Source organism: Mustela nigripes, chromosome 17, assembly GCF_022355385.1.
Source record: "Mustela nigripes isolate SB6536 chromosome 17, MUSNIG.SB6536, whole genome shotgun sequence".
Taxonomy (NCBI): domain Eukaryota; kingdom Metazoa; phylum Chordata; class Mammalia; order Carnivora; family Mustelidae; genus Mustela; species Mustela nigripes.
In genome coordinates, this window is record NC_081573.1 from 12,743,237 (window position 1) to 12,759,269 (window position 16,033).

The 16,033-nt window shown below is 53.0% G+C and overlaps 1 protein-coding gene across 5 annotated transcripts; it reads right to left on the minus strand.

The window, feature by feature from the left end:
* Nucleotides 1-1,968: 1,968 nt before the first annotated feature.
* ZSCAN18 (zinc finger and SCAN domain containing 18) lies at nt 1,969-15,259 on the minus strand. Of its 5 annotated transcripts, XM_059381913.1 has the most exons (8): nt 15,073-15,140; nt 13,194-13,265; nt 8,916-9,388; nt 8,209-8,271; nt 7,048-7,139; nt 5,748-5,847; nt 4,978-5,070; nt 1,969-3,772 (listed from the first exon to the last, which is right to left on the minus strand). In XM_059381913.1, the coding sequence occupies exons 2-8, from the start codon at nt 13,214-13,216 to the stop codon at nt 3,006-3,008; spliced, it is 1,611 nt and encodes a 536-aa protein (XP_059237896.1). In that variant the 5' UTR covers nt 13,217-13,265; nt 15,073-15,140; the 3' UTR covers nt 1,969-3,005. The 5 variants fall into 5 exon arrangements, with proteins under 5 accessions (XP_059237896.1, XP_059237898.1, XP_059237897.1 ...); XM_059381915.1 differs by lacking the exons at nt 13,194-13,265; nt 15,073-15,140 and adding an exon at nt 15,169-15,259; XM_059381914.1 differs by lacking the exons at nt 13,194-13,265; nt 15,073-15,140 and adding an exon at nt 15,169-15,256 and having other exon boundaries at nt 8,916-9,444.
* Between the last annotated feature and the right edge of the window lie 774 nt (nt 15,260-16,033).

Genomic DNA, 16,033 nt, shown 5'->3' on the forward strand with positions numbered 1-16,033 from the left:
GTGTGCTCTACCCTGCCTTGGTCAGGTTGGTGGCGGCAGGGACTAACAAACAAATCCTGATAGCTTTTCTAGGTTTGGTTTTTGTAGTGGTTTGGGAAGAACAATTCTGAAATGATTTTGAGAGGTCTTTTAGAATTTAGCATACTACTAAACATGCTGATTTCAGAGTTTTCACTATTGACATAATATGGGGGAATAACAGAATGTGCATTGAGGTACTGCTGTACATGTGTGTGCGTGCGCATGTACGAACACATACAGGCCTTTGTGTTTGTACCTAGGTGTCCACGTTTCCCAGCTCACTGGAAGATACTCTAGTAGCAATGAATACACCTCAGGTTTGAAGGCACTCAGATTTGGTCTCAGAGCAGCCCCACTAAAGGAACCAGTTCTCTGGAACTGGAAAATGGCTGATTTTAGGGTAGGAATAATTTGGGCTTGGAATAACTTCTTATACTAAAAAGAACCGTGCAAAAAAAACAGGCAAAAAACAGAGGCATGTCACAGGGATGCAGGAGCCTTCTTGAAGAGACTCTCATTGGCCACATCTGGGACAACTTGGGTGCCAAAATAACCAAGGATGGTACTAAGTTATAAAACTTGAAAAAACACGGAGAACACAAGAATCCCTAAATTCATTCTGATTATAAGGACAAATAAATGGAGAGAAGGGAGGGGACTGGCTTGCAGCAGGATGCCCAGGGCTGGGTGGCGAGCCCAGAAGGACTGGTGTTAACCAACAACTCAGAGCACCTGCGTGGCTTGGTGGGTTAAGCCTCTGCCTTTGGCCCAGGTTGTGATCTCGGGGTCCTGGGATTGAGCCCTACATCGGACTCTCTGCTTGGTGGGGGGCCTGCTTCCCCCTCTCTCTGTCTGCTGGTGATCTGTCAAATAAATAAAATCTTCAAAAAAGAAAAAAAAAAGATAACCAACAACTCTGCAACCATCATGGCAAGAACCACTAATGGAAGAGAAACCGGGTGAGGGGGCATTTGGGTGAGAAGCAGTGTATCTCCACTATCTTCACGTGTCTCCCCACAGACTGCTTATTAGCTAAGGGGAAAAGCAACCATAAGTGGACAAACTGGGCACTTTGAGCAAAGGAATCCTCACTGGAGTAGTAACATTGACCCAGGCTCTCCAAAATGTGTGTGGAGGGGGCAGGGGGCATGAAGCACAGGCAAACGGGAAAATGTTCACAGGGAGGCAGTGGAAGATTTTCTATAAGAAAATTATTTCTAAATAAAACCTTAAAATATAAACAAAAAAGGCACCACCATGTAGCTGTGCACTAAAGACCACAGATGGGAAATGGACAGATGGAGAGCCAGGCTTTCTGGTAATGGCAGACCTATCAGTGGCCCTGAAGCTGAAAACAAGAGCACCTCAGGTGCTACCTCTTTGTGGCAGGAGAGGCAAGCTCATGGGTTAGGCTGGGAAGGAAAGTTCAGAGAGCAAATACAGGTTTATTTATTTAAGATTTTATTTATTTATTTGACAGATCGAGATCACAAGTAGGCAGAGAGGCAGGCAGAGAGAGAGGGAAGCAGGCTCCCCGCTGAGCAGAGAGCACGATGTGGGGATGATCCCAGGACACTGAGCTCATGACCTGAGCTGAAGGCAGAGGCCCAACCCACTGAGCCACCCAGGTGCCTCCAAATACAGGTTAAAAAAAAAAGTTAACCAGAGCCACAGCCAGCTTAGGATGAGGGTGTTGGGGGAAGAGACAATCCCAGACACACACACGTGACTCGGGCTGCGAATCATGGCCCTCCAAGGACAAGAATGGAAGTGATGTGCGTGGTCTTCCAGCTGAGCAAGTGCGGCTTTCCCCCGAACACCAGGGGGTCTAGTGGGGAACAGAGCTACGGCAGGGACAGAGCCTGGGTCTCTAAATCACTACACGGAGCAGAGCTTCCCTCCCATCGACCACACACAACAGTAACAAACATGAGACTGTCACGTGAGTGCGAGAAAAAAATCCTTTATTACTTTAAGCTGCTGCTCTGGGCATCATTACAACAGACTGCCTGCTCAAACACAATGACAAAAAAGAGGCACCAGTTTATCTACAAGAAGCAGTTAAAGTTTATGCTCAGGCAAAAGAAACAATGCTGCAATCAGATTATACACACAAAGCAGAAAGTCACCTTAGGCAGCCCGAGGAGTTACGCTTCACCTGTCCAGACAGTCACATCTCATCAACCTCTACTGGTGTCTTCCACCTGCTCTGATCACGAGCCTCCATCCTCTGTGCAAGAAATCCATCGTACTTTGCAGGCTGCTCTTGTATTTAGATGCATGGCTGAGAAGTTTCACGAAACAATATCTGCCTTTACTACATGATGAATTTTTACCTATTTAATTCTACTTCATTGCTTTGTAGCACTGGTGGCCACCCACTAATTTGATTTCACAATTCACTAATGGGCAGAGATGCGTAGTTTGAAAACACTGTAACGAGGCTGCAAGCATTTCTGTGATCTCAGTTAAGCCACTCCACACTTGCAGACGCGTGCATTAACTAGGAGAGTCTGCTAGTGAGGATTCAGAAGTGAGCTTGACATCAGGTATTTATGAAAGGACCAAACAGCTTGAGCAGAAGCCCTGGGGAGCATGAACAGGAGGAGCAGAGACAAGACTGACTTCAGCAAGAGCTGGCAGATCATACCCTTTAAGGCAACTCTACGCTTAGCACAATGACAAACGTTCCACTGCAAGGGTGGTGCTAAAATGGCTATGGAAGAAAGGGAATCTTCTTTCACACCTGACCGCTCGTGCTTGCATGTGGGCGTCTACATGGGTGTGTTTACAAGGAGACGAGGGCTTCCCGAGGGCCCGTCCTGGGTTCTAAGCGCTTTAGCCACATTAGCTCATTGAGAAAACAGATCACGTCCACAAAGACACTGCAAAGAAGCCACGCAAGGGTTTCGAAGGACCGGATACATTACTCGGGAATCCCAGGCGGGTGAAGTTGTCCTCTAGGGACACGTTGAGCAAGTGGCTCATCTCTGTGCCTCCGAGTGCACAGGGAAAACATCGCCTGCCACAAACCCCATGCGCCCACTGAGCCTCCCGCTGTCATGGGCTCCACAGGCTGCAGGGTGGGGTCCCAGGGCCCTCCCCAATGCGTATAATTTCTCCTTCTCATGGGTCTTCTGGTGCTCGGCCAGGGCTAGGCTGAAGTGGAAGGTCTTCCAGCAGCCCGGGCATGCGTACAGCTTCCTGCCACTGTGGCTTCTAAGATGATCGATAAAGTGTGAGATCCATGCAAAGGTTTCCCCACACTCGCTGCACGCATAGGGCTTCCCGCGGGACAGCCCAGGCTCCTCAGCAGCAGGGCAAACTGCCGGAGAACCATCCTGGTCCGGCCTAGCCAGGGACCCTGCGCTGTGGCTGGCTGCACCAGGCTCTCTCACGTGGCACGGCAGGTGGCTGCTCACACGGGAGACACACTCAGGGCCCTGCCCACCCACATCCTTCGGGCAGGGCCTCTTTCTCCCAAGGCCTTGGCGCGTGGTGGCTGGCATCACAGGCACCGCGGGACTCTCCCCGGCTGTGCCCCTGTCCTGGGCTGGCTCCCGGATGACTGACCGCCTGTGGGCCATGGTGACAGGGCTTGGTTCCCCCTCCTGAGGATCCAGAGCCTTCTGCAGCTGCTGCTCCTCCTCTGGGGCGGCTCCCGTTAGGGGGCAAACGAGAATTTCCCTCGTGATCCTCTCCATCAGCGTCTCACACATGTTCTCTCTACCTTCCTGCCACCTCCTGCCGCCTGAAATAAGGTCATGATGTGAGCAGTCCCAACTCCAGGGACGCCAAAGGGGTCTGCCCTTCGGGAGAAAACTAACAAAAGGCGCAGGCCAGCGACTGAGATGAAGCAGGATGGAAAGCCGGGGCAAAAGGGAAGCAAGTGAGGACATGGTGCTCGCCACGCACACCATCGTCAATCCCCTCCACAAACCCAGGGGCGATGGATTTGAACAAGACTACTGAGAAGACTGCCGTGTGTCCCCCATCTTTTGCAGTCCCCGAGCTCAAGTGCCTGCCTAAAGACAGTCACTCCCAGCCTGCCTTGTGCTGAAGTGGCCATGTGACTGAGTTCTAGCCCACGAGATGCACGTACAAGTGTAAGGGGTAGGGATGAGTCTCATTTCTGCACTGGGGATGTGAGCTGCAGCAGCCACCGTGACCCGTGTGTGAGTAGAGCCTGGCAATGGACCCATGAGCTGGTAAGCCCGCATCCTCACCAGAAGGGCCCGACGAGCACTTGCGCAGTATACTAACGTGTTCTAACGGGGGCTCCCGATGAAGCAATCTCCTGGGATTCAGGCCCTTGGGAAGTGTCCCACCACACACATTCACACATACAACCCATGCACCATGAACACTGGTTTGACCATGTGACCTGCTAGTCTAGGGGACTTATTAAGTGTGCATGATGCAAGCAAAGGCTCGCAGAGCACCACAGGACGGTGCTGACCCTCCCAGAACGCTCCCTCTCTGACCCTCGCTGCCACACTGTGAAGAAGCTCAGACCAGCCACGTGGAGAGGCAATGAGGAGAGCGCAGGCTGATTGCTGCAGCTGAGTTCCCCATCAAGAGCCAGCACCAACTGCCACGGTTGAGTGAGACCACCCAGGACAAGTCTCCGGATGACTGTGGCTGTGTACACAGCCCCACAGCCACCACAGGGAAAACAGAGGCCCAGCCAATCCCAGTCAGCGCCGCTGGTGCTCAAGTGACTAAGCTTTGGGGCTGTTATCCAGCAGGAGATAGAACGGCTGGACTGCTACCTCCTGCTCTGACATTTGTGGGCGGGGGGGGGGGAGGGCGGCGGCAAAAGTATGGGACATGGGGTGGAGTAGAGTGAGGTCCAAGTTGAGGTCTTTGTTGAGCCCAGTGGAGCTTCGAGGAGCTCCATCAGCCTCCGAAAGGCGCACCCTCCACCCTGGCCTGACCACAGCTCTTGGACCTCACCTGAGAAGCTGCCTTCCGGTGGTTCCGTTTCAACTAACCGGAGCTCCTCCGTCTCCAGCCTGCAGGTATCATCAGGCTGGGCCAGCTGAAACCCTGGGTGGGATCAAAAAAACCAAAAACTGAAAGAGCCATCAAGAGCAGACTACAAACAGCCAACGATGCACCTCAGCTCTCACAGGCTGGCCGGGGCAGCCCCGATCCTTTCCTCTGTCCTGGGACATCCGCCAAAGCTGCTCTGAGCCCTAGAGAGCTGGGGACTCCCGGCAAACTGGGGAAGGTATGAAGAAGGCCCACTGAGGAAGAAAAGGAAAGCCCAACAGGAAGTGGGAAATTCAAGGGAGAGCAGTCAGAAAAGACCCTACAACTACAACCACAAGGAACTCAGAAGTCTGTGCTGGGTTCTGGTCTGTGGGCAAAGATGTCCACAAAAGAGGGAAGACCCATGAAGGCCAAGAGGCTCCGTCTCTGCACCGAGGAGGAAGGGAAAGTTGACACACTGGGGCCAGGAGGCCTTTCCACGTTCAGAAGCTTCAGGTCACAGAGCAGGGGTTACAAACTCAAAAGCCCAGGGTTCTGGCAGTCCTCAAAAATGTGTAGATCAAGAAGGGCAGGGCCAAGGTGGGGGCCCTGGCTAGGTCATTCATGGTCAAGTATGTTCAAAACACTGTGGGGCCTTAACCAGAGCCCCATGTGGGAGTTGGAAACCCCTAGACCAATGCTTCTGGAAGAGGGCAGAGGATGCAGTATGAGGCCGTGGGGAAAGGTCTCACCCCACAGGAGCAGCTTCCGGAAGGTCTTCAGGTTCTCCTCCGCCGGGTCCAGGTGGCCCCACTCCCCTAGGTACAGAGGCACCTCCGGAAATGTCAACTTCTGAAACAGTAGCACCGCCATGGCTAAGGCTTCCCGAGCAGAGGAAGGATGGACCCTTGTCCCACAATGCCAGGGACCATAATGGGGGTGGCACTATCCTTGGGGGGGCTCCTCCCCCCACAACCACACAGGTCCTGGACCTGGATCCCAGCTTAACCTGATGGAAGGGTTTCTTGGCCCGAGAACTACGGACTTTTTTTTTTTTTTAAAGATTTTATTTATTTATTTGATGAGAGCAAGCAAGTGCACAAGCAGGGGGAGCAGGAGAGGGGGATGCAGGCTCCCTGTCAAGTGGGGAGCCCGAGGCAGGGCTCAAGCCCAGTACTCGGGGATAAGCCAAAGGCAGATCCCCAACCAACCTAGTGGCCCAGGTGCCCCAGAGCTAGGGACTTTGTCAGCTGGGCCTGCCCCAGGCACTGCAGATGTTTCCCGCCCTCCTCCCTGTGGATGTCAGCAGCACTTCCTCCCCCGAGAAGTACTGACAAGCCAAGCAGTCTCTAGACATCACCCAATGTCCCCCGAGGGGTAAAGCCACCCTGGCTGAGAGCCACTGCTGTAGACGACCCCAGAGTCTCCTATGTCTGCCACCCCTGCACGCCACACAGGGCCCAGGCCAGCACCTGTGGGGACTGGGACAGCCATCCTCACTGCCGTCAGGAGAAGCAGTCACCATGACAAAGGCCACGGGCTCTGTAAGGTCTGGGGGAGCTGTCTCCCGGGGAGAGGTAAGGGCACGTCCAGGCCCAGAGTGCCGAAGGGCAGGGGGCATGGGAGTGGGGAAGGGAGTCGTGGCTAGCAACAATGGTGCACCCCAGAAGAGAGGAACAGTGCCTTGGCCACAGCCAGAGGGATGAGGGCCAGGGAGTCGCCATACCGGGTGGGCAGGTTGCTGACAGAAAGGGAGACCCTGTCCAACATTCCTAAGGGGGCAGTGGCAGCACTCAGGCTGCTTACTCTGATCCCAGAGACCTCTCCTTGCCTCATCCCCACCAACTCTCAGCCAGGCTCATGTCTTGGTTTCCTGGGGTGGCAGCAGCTCAGGTGTCCAGCCCTGGAACCTCAGCCCACCCCAGCTCCTCCTGTGGAGCGGGTGGCATGTTAACAATGGGGAGAGGGAGAGAGCCTCACAAGATAGGATGACAGATCCACCTCCTGGGGAACAGGACCGATGAGCCCCCGGACAAGAAAGACCCTACTCACCTTCGGCTCGACCTTTGCAGGCTTGGCCTCTTCAGTCTTCTTGTTGCCGATGTTCCCCTGTTCCAGAAGCACAGGGTCTGGAGAGGGACAGGCTGGGAGAAGGGGAGACAAAGATGAGGAGACTGGTTTTACACAGCTGGGCAGCCCGAACCAATGAGGGAGACCCCACCGCCTCCCTTGCATAGGTCCCAGAGAGTGAAGAGTTCTCCAACTCAGAGGAAGGGAGGACCAAGTGCTCATGTCACAGCAGGTCCCAAGCTCAAGGGGCCCCACAACTGTCCTCAACTGACAGAACAGAGCACACCAAGAAGAAAGCAAAAAGAAGTTCGAGGTCAGTAGTGGCCCCAGGAATTCAAACTAAAGCCACAAATCAGAGAATGCTTTCATACCCATTAGCATGACGGAAATCTTAAACAGCAAGAACGTACGGTGCCGGCGTGGATGTGGGGAAGTGGGCACCCTTGTACACTGGCACTGTGTATGCTACGGAACTTCTACAAAACCACGTGGAATGTCCTCTGTCCAGTGATCCCGAGGAACCCACCAACACAAACGAAACCTCCCACACCAGGTACAGGCCTGAGGACACATTTGTAGGAAGAGGCAGAAACCTTAATGGCAGTAACTTCCAACTCGGGACTGGGAAGGGCAGATCCTGTGAAATGCCATGAAGGTAAAAGAATGGCACTGGATATCTGGCCACCATCTGGAGGGGGCTGGCTGGGTGACACACTCTGAACAGTATGAGCTCAGGCACAAAAAAATCACCTCCAGGGAGAAGGCCACAAATCCTCTGAGGAGACTCCTGGGTGAGATGTGTGTACACCCAAGAGATGTGCAGAGACACATAAAGGAACACATGCCAGGGGGCACCACTTGGTCTAGTTTTAGAGGACACATGGGGTGGAGAGATTATTACTTTTTTTCTTTGTACCTCAACACTTTTCACTATTAATAGCAAAGCACGTATACCTTCTATGATCTTTGATAACAAATTTAATTAGAAATACTTATCATGTTCACCAGAGCCTATAGGAAGAAGTCAGCACAGACTTCCAGGCTTCGGTTACCTGGCCTCCCTCTAACTCCCTCCCACCCTCTCCCAACCTCCCCCAATCAAACCCTGGCCCATACCCGCCCAAGGGCTAGCTGGTCACTCACAGTTGTCAGGGGATGCCTGGGTCTCGCTGGGCTCCAGGTCTTCACTGGCCCTCGCAGGCCCACCTGGTAGTAACGGACAACAGAGGCTCAGCACGCTTCCCACACTCCCCCTTCCTCAAGGCTGTGGACAGCTCCATGGGAGACTCAACAGCATTCCTGCTTATACTCAAAGGGCGCGTGAGCCCAAAAGGGAGAGATGTGCTAACAATCACACAGTAAACCTGCAGGGGATGGGCATGGACATAGGCTTCTGACCAAGAGCCCAAGGCTCCAGACCACCCCCACCACCAGTCCTTCAGGTCCTGCCCTCAAATGTGGTTAACAGCCCACCCAGCCCCACGGCTCCTCTTCTTACCTTATTGAGGGGATAGAAACAAATGCCCAGAACATTTACTCAGCTTTTAAGGGGCTGGTTCCCTTCTGCTTCCTTGCATCGGGAAGGCAGATGTGAGGGCAGGAGCCTGAGCAGTCTTCCTGGTCCATGTGACAACTCTGAGGATGCCGCCACTGGGCAGGGTGGTGAGGCTGCAGCCCCCACCAGCTCTGGGATGCTCACCTCTGTGCCTCTTATACACCAGGGAGCTCAACTCTCAGGGAAGCCACTGACTGGCTTGGGCTCTATGCTGTCAATTTTACGCCTTCCAAGGCTGACCACCCCACTTCCTATTTCTTCTGTGGTCTACTCTCCTCTGGGGTAGCTGCCTCACCTGGCTCTTCCAGGGCCTTGGTAAGGTCCTTCACCAGGGAGGCTGCCTTCTTGCAGCTCTCAGGACACTGTGCCACCACCAGGGGCCGGACATTGTCAGGCAGGACGCTCAGGAACTGCTCCAGCACCAGCAGCTCCAGCATCTGCTCCTTTGAATGCACCTCGGGCTGCAGCCACTGGCGGCACAGCTCAAAGAGCTCGGTCATGGCCTGGTGGGGTCCAGCCGCTTCCTGGTAGATGAAGTTCCGGAAATGCTGGCGGGAGAACTCAAGGTCCCTCCCGAGGACAGTCTTGGGGTCCTCCTCCTGGTCCTCAGCTGCTGATCCTAGCAGAGGCAGTTCTGGGGGAATTAGGGAGCCCCGAGGGGTGGCAAATGCCTTCTCCAAAGGCAACATCTTTTCAAACCCGCACTGGGAAATGTGACGAGCCAGGGACAGGCCAGGGGTTGTGGAGGGCGAATTCACGTAACTGCAGCTGCAAAGGACAGAGAGAATAGCAGGACGCTCTGGGATCTCAGCCAGAATCCAGACCTGCACAGGAAAGACAAGAGATGCCTACACAACGAGAAGCCAGCCACAAGGCATCCATACCAGAGAAGAACAAGTAGGGTCCCCTGAGCTCATCAGTCCCACTCACCACACCAGGAGTCCATGCAGAATTATTTCCAAGCAATCTGCTTGTTAGGTATCAGCAGTTTTACACTTGCATAGATAAAAATTAACATAAAAAGTGGGAGGCGGAAAGACTGGTATTACCAGGATTAAAAAAAAATCAGTCACAGCTAAGAGTAAAGTTAAAGGATCTCACTTTCTAAAAATGTAAAAACCTTAAAACATTACAAAACTCACTCCAACAATGTATACTCAAAGCATGTGATACCATGCCAGATTTGGGTGTATCCCAGACTTCTTTCACCTTTGGAAGGGCTAGGTATCACCATTGTCCCTCCTATTTAGATAACTGTAAAATCTGAAAACACAGGTGACCCTTGAATACCTTGAACTGCATGGTCCACTTAAGGTGGATTTTTTTTTTTTTTTAAGATTTTATTTGTTTATTTGACAGACAGAGATCACAAGTAGGCAGAGAGGCAGGCAGAGAGAGGAGGAAGCAGGCTCCCTGCTGAGCAGAGAGCCTGATGTGGGGCTCGATCCCAGACCCCTGGGATCATGACCTGAGCTGAAGGCAGAGGCTTTAACCCACTGAGCCACCCAGGTGCCCCAAGGTGAATTTCTTTTTTTATAAATCAGTACCATACTTAAACGCATTTTCCCTTTTTTACAATTAGAACATTTTTTTTCTCTTAACCTTATTGTAAGAATACAATATTTAAAAAGTGTTATATACAAAACGTAAGTTAACCAACTGATTATCTGTAAGGCTTCCAGTCAACAGAAGCTATTGGTAGATAAGTGTTTGGGAAGCCAAAAATTATACACAGATTTTTGATAATGCCCTAATCTTCAACTTCTTCAGGGTCAACCATAGATCAGTAAACAATCAGCATCTACTTCTGGAAATGGCACAGGACTGCAGACCCAGCCTGACCCACCCTCAGAACCAGGTGGGAAGCAGAAGTTGGCCAGGAGGAGAGTACAATGGTGGGGGGAGAGGAGAGACTGTGGTTTTTAGGTCCTGGGAGTTCAGGTCCTGCTCTGTCCTCTCCCCACCCCCAGTGGATCCTGATGGGCAGCGGCATCATCTGAGAGAAGCTAGATTCGGGATGTTTAGGTGAACTCTCTTGACTGTAACTGCTGGCAAACAGTGAGCAAGCTGAACAAGGAACCCGGCAGGCCACCACTGGCCAGGCCACCTGCTGTTGGCTTCAGGCTCCCAGTGCCTTCACCAGCTGTGAGTACACAGGGATATGCACTCCAGCTCCTCCCAGAACCTGCTGGGTCTGTACTTTTCCCCGCATAACCGGGAGATCCACAGACCCCACCAGGAGGGACATATCCCAGACAAAAGCTGCACCCAAACCCCGTGGGAATGCTCTCCCTGGCTGAATCACAGAAACCAACGTTTTTCTTCCGTACACGTCTGGGGAAGTCAAGAAAATGTAGTGAGGATTTTGTCTTTTTTTTTTTTTTTTTAAAGATTTTATTTATTTATTTGACAGAGAGAGATCACAGGTAAGTAGAGAGGCTGGCAGAGAGAGAGAGGGAGGGGAGCAGGCCACAGAGCCCGATGTGGGACTCGATCCCAGGACCCTGAGATCATGACCTGAGCCGAAGGCAGCGGCTTAACCCACTGAGCCACCCAGGCGCCCGAGGATTTTGTCTTTACAGAGAAAACTGCAATGAGGACCCGGGCACCAATGACCTCCTCCAGAGAAAGGGAAGATGTGCTCTGACATTCCACCAGGGCACAGGGCCCAAAGACCTTGTAGCTGGGGGTGTCAGATTCCAATCACATCAAATGTCCAGAAGAGGCAAGTCCACAGAGACAGAAAGTAGCTCAGTGGCTACCAGGGGCAGGGGGGTCAGAGTCAGAGGGACTGCCCTGCACTTCTTCCTGGAGTGATAAAATGTTCTAAAATTCACCATAGTATTGGTTGTACAACTCTGTGAATGCGCAAAAACCAACAAATTGCACATTTTAAATAGGTGAACTCTTTTGGTATGTCAACTGTATCTCAATAAAGCTGTTAAATATAGATGGGGAAAAAAAAAAAAAACGTTGGCAGAGGCCCCAGGGCCCATCGCTCCCCCTCTCTGAGGCTACACCAGGGGTCTGAAGCCATTCCACACAGAGTTCCATTCCCTTAAGGAAGAGACAGCTGGGCCGCACCGTTTCCCTCGCACACCCCGCCTCAGCCTGCCCTGCTCCCTATAGCACTCTTCCTGTCTTGCACAGGTCTGGGCTCTGAAAGGGCCCCCCATGGAGACCTTCCCTCCATCCACACCTCCTCACTCGGTCTTACCTGCCTATCACCTGCTTTCCCTGCTGGGAACGTAAACCCCAGGAGAGTTGAGGTTACTCACAGCGAACGCTCTGGGCAGTTCCTGGCTCAGTATTTGTTGAGTGCGTAAATTATCTTTTTCAACTCATTTAGAGAGAGAAAGAGCACAACAGGGTAGAGGGGCGGAAGGAGAGAGAATCTCAAGCAGACTCGCCACTGACTGTGGAGCCCCACCATCCCAGGACCCCGAGATCATAATCTGAGCCAAAATTAAGAGCCAGCTGCTCAACCCACTGAGCCACTCAGGTGCCCATTATTTAAATCACTTTTAAATGGTTCCAGTCCTCTAATAACAGGCATGCTGGCTATTCCTAATTTTTGCTGGCCATTACCCTCATATCAGGCTGGGGATATACCTGGAAGGTCAAAGTAGAAGGAGGACCACTGGGCATGTGCTGTGACCCACAGCAGCCCACTGGAGGCAACCCAGCCTCTGCCACCCACTACAGCAGTGCTCACCAGGGTTCTCCTTCCCCGCACTCTGCATGGGGGACCTCAGACCACAAAACCTGCTCCTTCCACTCTGTCAGTCAGCGGCCTGCTTTTCGATGGCACTTATAGCTCCCTATCTATTAAGTAATTAAAGTGGTCTCTCTCTGGCTTGGTCTTGCCAGTGTCCCCGTCTGTGGCTTGTCTTTTTAGTTTATGCTCTTTCAGCTATAAGGGTCTAATGTTTACTTTTCTTTTTTCCCCGAAATAAATTTCTGAGTTCCAAAACTTGTTTGTAAAGAGCTTCCCTGGGGCACCTGGGTGGCTCAGTCGTTAAACATCTGCCTTTGTCTCAGGTGCTTCTCCCTTTCCCACTACCCCTGCTTGTGTTCCCTCTCTCACTGCCTCTTTCTATGTCAAATAAATTTTTAAAATCTTTAAAAATAGATGAGTAAGTAAAGAGCTTCTTTCCCTACCTCAGGATGAGAAATGTACTCTTGCATTTCCTCTGCTAGGGCCACGAGGGGCAAATGCAGGACAGTCTCAGTTGTGAGAACGCAACTTTGCCTGGTGGCTAAAGCAACCAGAGAACCTGTCTGTGTCAGGTCTGGGTGTGTCCCTGTTACAAAAGAGGCTGCTGGCTGGGCTTCTGGACTCTAGCTTTTGTAACCACGTTGCTGCCGTTGACTAATCTAGAGCCTCTTCTGGCAACTGAAGTGTTGCCAGCTCCAGCCAGCAGCACAGCCATATTTATCCCAACAGGCACAGGGTACACAGAGCTCTATGTGGAGCACGGGCAGGTGTGCGGTCACACAAGCAAGTAATTTGCGTTTCCTTAGGATACCACAGGCACTACTGTTCTGTGTGGGTCCTGTCTCAGAAGCTTACCTTGAACTCACTAGAAAGTGCATGCACAGATCTCATCGTCCTGCACTGGAGCCTCATGAACTGGTCACGCTGCTGCAAGGATGTTGTTAGGCAGAGGGACCACCAGAACTCTTCCCTGTACCCAGCTCCCTTGAGTAAAGCCATTCCCCACTGCCCAAATTACTCCTGGCTCAGTCACCAGGCAGCTACCCACCCCATCACATACACATCTTGGGGCCTCGGGGGATTTACCTCAGATGGGGATGGAAATTTCCTAGAGCCCAGGCTCCCCTTGCATCCCTGCCCACAAGTCCTAGGATGCAGAGGAAGCCGTGGGGGGCCGAAGGGGGAGCAGGTGAGCTGAGAGGTCCCCAAGCCCTGTGGTGCTCCTGCAAGCAAATCCCTCTCACACTGGGCTAAGCAGAGCTCAAGGTTGGCTTCTAACTCCTCAACTCTACCTCCAGGCCTGCCCTGCCCCACTTCCCCCTCTCCACATATGCCCATCTCAGGTGACTCAAGATACTCACAGGGTCTCTTGGCCTCAACCAATAATAATTTACTCATTACAAAGGGCGCCTTTAAAATGAGAAAACGGGGGCGCCTGGGTGGCTTAGTGGGTTAAAGCCTCTGCCTTCAGCTCCGGTCATGATCTCAGGGTCCTGGGATAGAGCCCCGCACTGGGCTCTCTGCTCGGTGGGGAGCCTGCTTCCCCCTCTCTCTCTGCCTGCCTCTCTGCCTACTTGTGATGTCTGTGTCAAATAAATAAATAAAATCTTTAAAATAAAATAAAATAAAATGAGAAAACGAAGATCAAGGGATCATCCTTAACATCTTAGCTGTCTTCTATGGTCCCTGCCAAGAGTGCAAACTCTGGATCCACTTGGGAGAACAGATCGGCCCAAATCAAGAAAAGTCCTACACAACTGGCCTGAACTTCCCAAAAGCCTGAAGGACAGAACACAAAAGTCAGAAACTCACAGAGGCAAAGAATACACATGTGGCCCTGGACCAGAAAAGGTACAGGACATTGTTGAGGTTTGGGGGGAAAAGGGGGACCAAACCCTGGTACAGAAAAGAGGATGGTGGAGCTGTCCAGCTCAGCCTCTAGGGTGTCAGCGAAGACATACAAAAGGTATGTGAGAGAGAAGTGGAGAAGGGGAAAAAGGGAGGAGCGGGGAGAGGAGAGAGAGGGAAGGAAGTGGGGAACGAGGAGGAAAAGTGACATAAGTACAAAACAAAATATTAAGAGATGAATCTAACCAAAAGACGTGCAATTCTAAGATCTTTCCTTAAAACGCTTCTGAACATTTTCCCCCACAAACAATATCCTCAGTCATCCCCATTTCCTCTTGCCGGCTCCTCCAGCAGCAAAATAGAGAGACCCATGCTCGCCTTTCTCTTGGGTTTCTTCGCCCACCAAAGGGATCTAATACAAGGACAGACAATCCGCCCCGGGCAACTGGGAAGAGGCAGGGAGTCAGGGAGCCTGGCAGCAGAGATGACCTCTAATCCCCAGGCCCCACCTCGGGTCCCACCCCGGGTGGCTCTGCACCGCCCCCTCTCTGAGCTGCACACTCGGGGTACCGCAGCCCCCTCCCTGCTACCACCCAGGACGCCACAGTCTGCCGCTCCTCCCGCCTAGGGACACCCTCAGCCCTCGAGTCCCCTCTCGTAATCCCCTCCCTCTCCCAGGCCGCAGAAGGGTGACCTCAATCGTTCCTAGGCCCCCCTCTGCGGTCTCTCAGCCACGTCCTCCCCGCCCCCTACCCCGGGGAACCGCCCCCCCCCCCCCATCCCCACCCCAGGAGCTCCCAGCCTCCACCCCTAAGCCGCCCGGCCTCACACCGCAGAATCTCCTCCCCTCCCCAACCCGGGGTCGCTCCCTGCCCCCACAGGTCACCTCCGAACGCAGCTGCGCGAAGCACAGTGGCGGGACCGTTACGATCCGCTCGACAAAAGCACGCCGTAGAGCATCCCGGCCGCGGGCCATACCTACCTCCTGCGTAGTGGTCCTCGGCCGGTTCCAGCCGCCAGGAGCTCGGCGCGATGACGTCAGTCAGACTGCGCGTGCGCACTGGGCCTGCATCGCGGACTACGACTCCCAGACTGCAGCGGGGCGTTCCCCAGGGCGAGGGCAGAGCGAAGACGCAACGACTGAACGGACAGCCAATCAGGGACAGAGCTAGCCTTCCTCAGCTTCTAGGGCTCTCGTGCGCCTGCGTCATTTTCGATCCATGGCAACGCGCTAAAACAACGCGAGGGGGGGAAATACACCGCCCTGAGAACCAGAGACGAGGAGACACTGAGGCCCTGACAGACAGAGAGAGACAAGAAGACGCAGGGACAGGGAGTGAGAGAGATGAACCCAGAGATGGAGAGACAGGGACAAGGAGACCAAGATTCCCAGAATCAAAGAAGGCGGTATACAGAGGAGGGGAAAGTGAAGGGGAGGCCGACAGACAGAAGCCCTCGAAGGAAGAAAGATCGAGAAGGGGAGGTCTAGGCACGAGGAAACTCAGACATGGATGGAGCCAGCGACAGCGACAAAGTCCGGGACAGACAGAAATGGGTAGACCCACAACTGGGAACACAAAGACACACAAAGACGGTAGACTTTGACGTAAAACCAGAGACGGAGACAGAGAAGGTGAGAAGCGGGATGTGGAGAGACCCAGAGACTGAGCAACAACGGGGCAGACACCCAGAGACAGACGGAGGCACTGAGACCCAGGGACGCTGATTGGCTGAAAAGGGAGATGGGGTCTGCATATCCAGGAACTGACAGAACTGGAAGACTAGCCAAGCGAAAACGGAGGAAAATGTAACAGGCCGGCTGGGGTGAGTGCCCAGAGGCGCAAGAC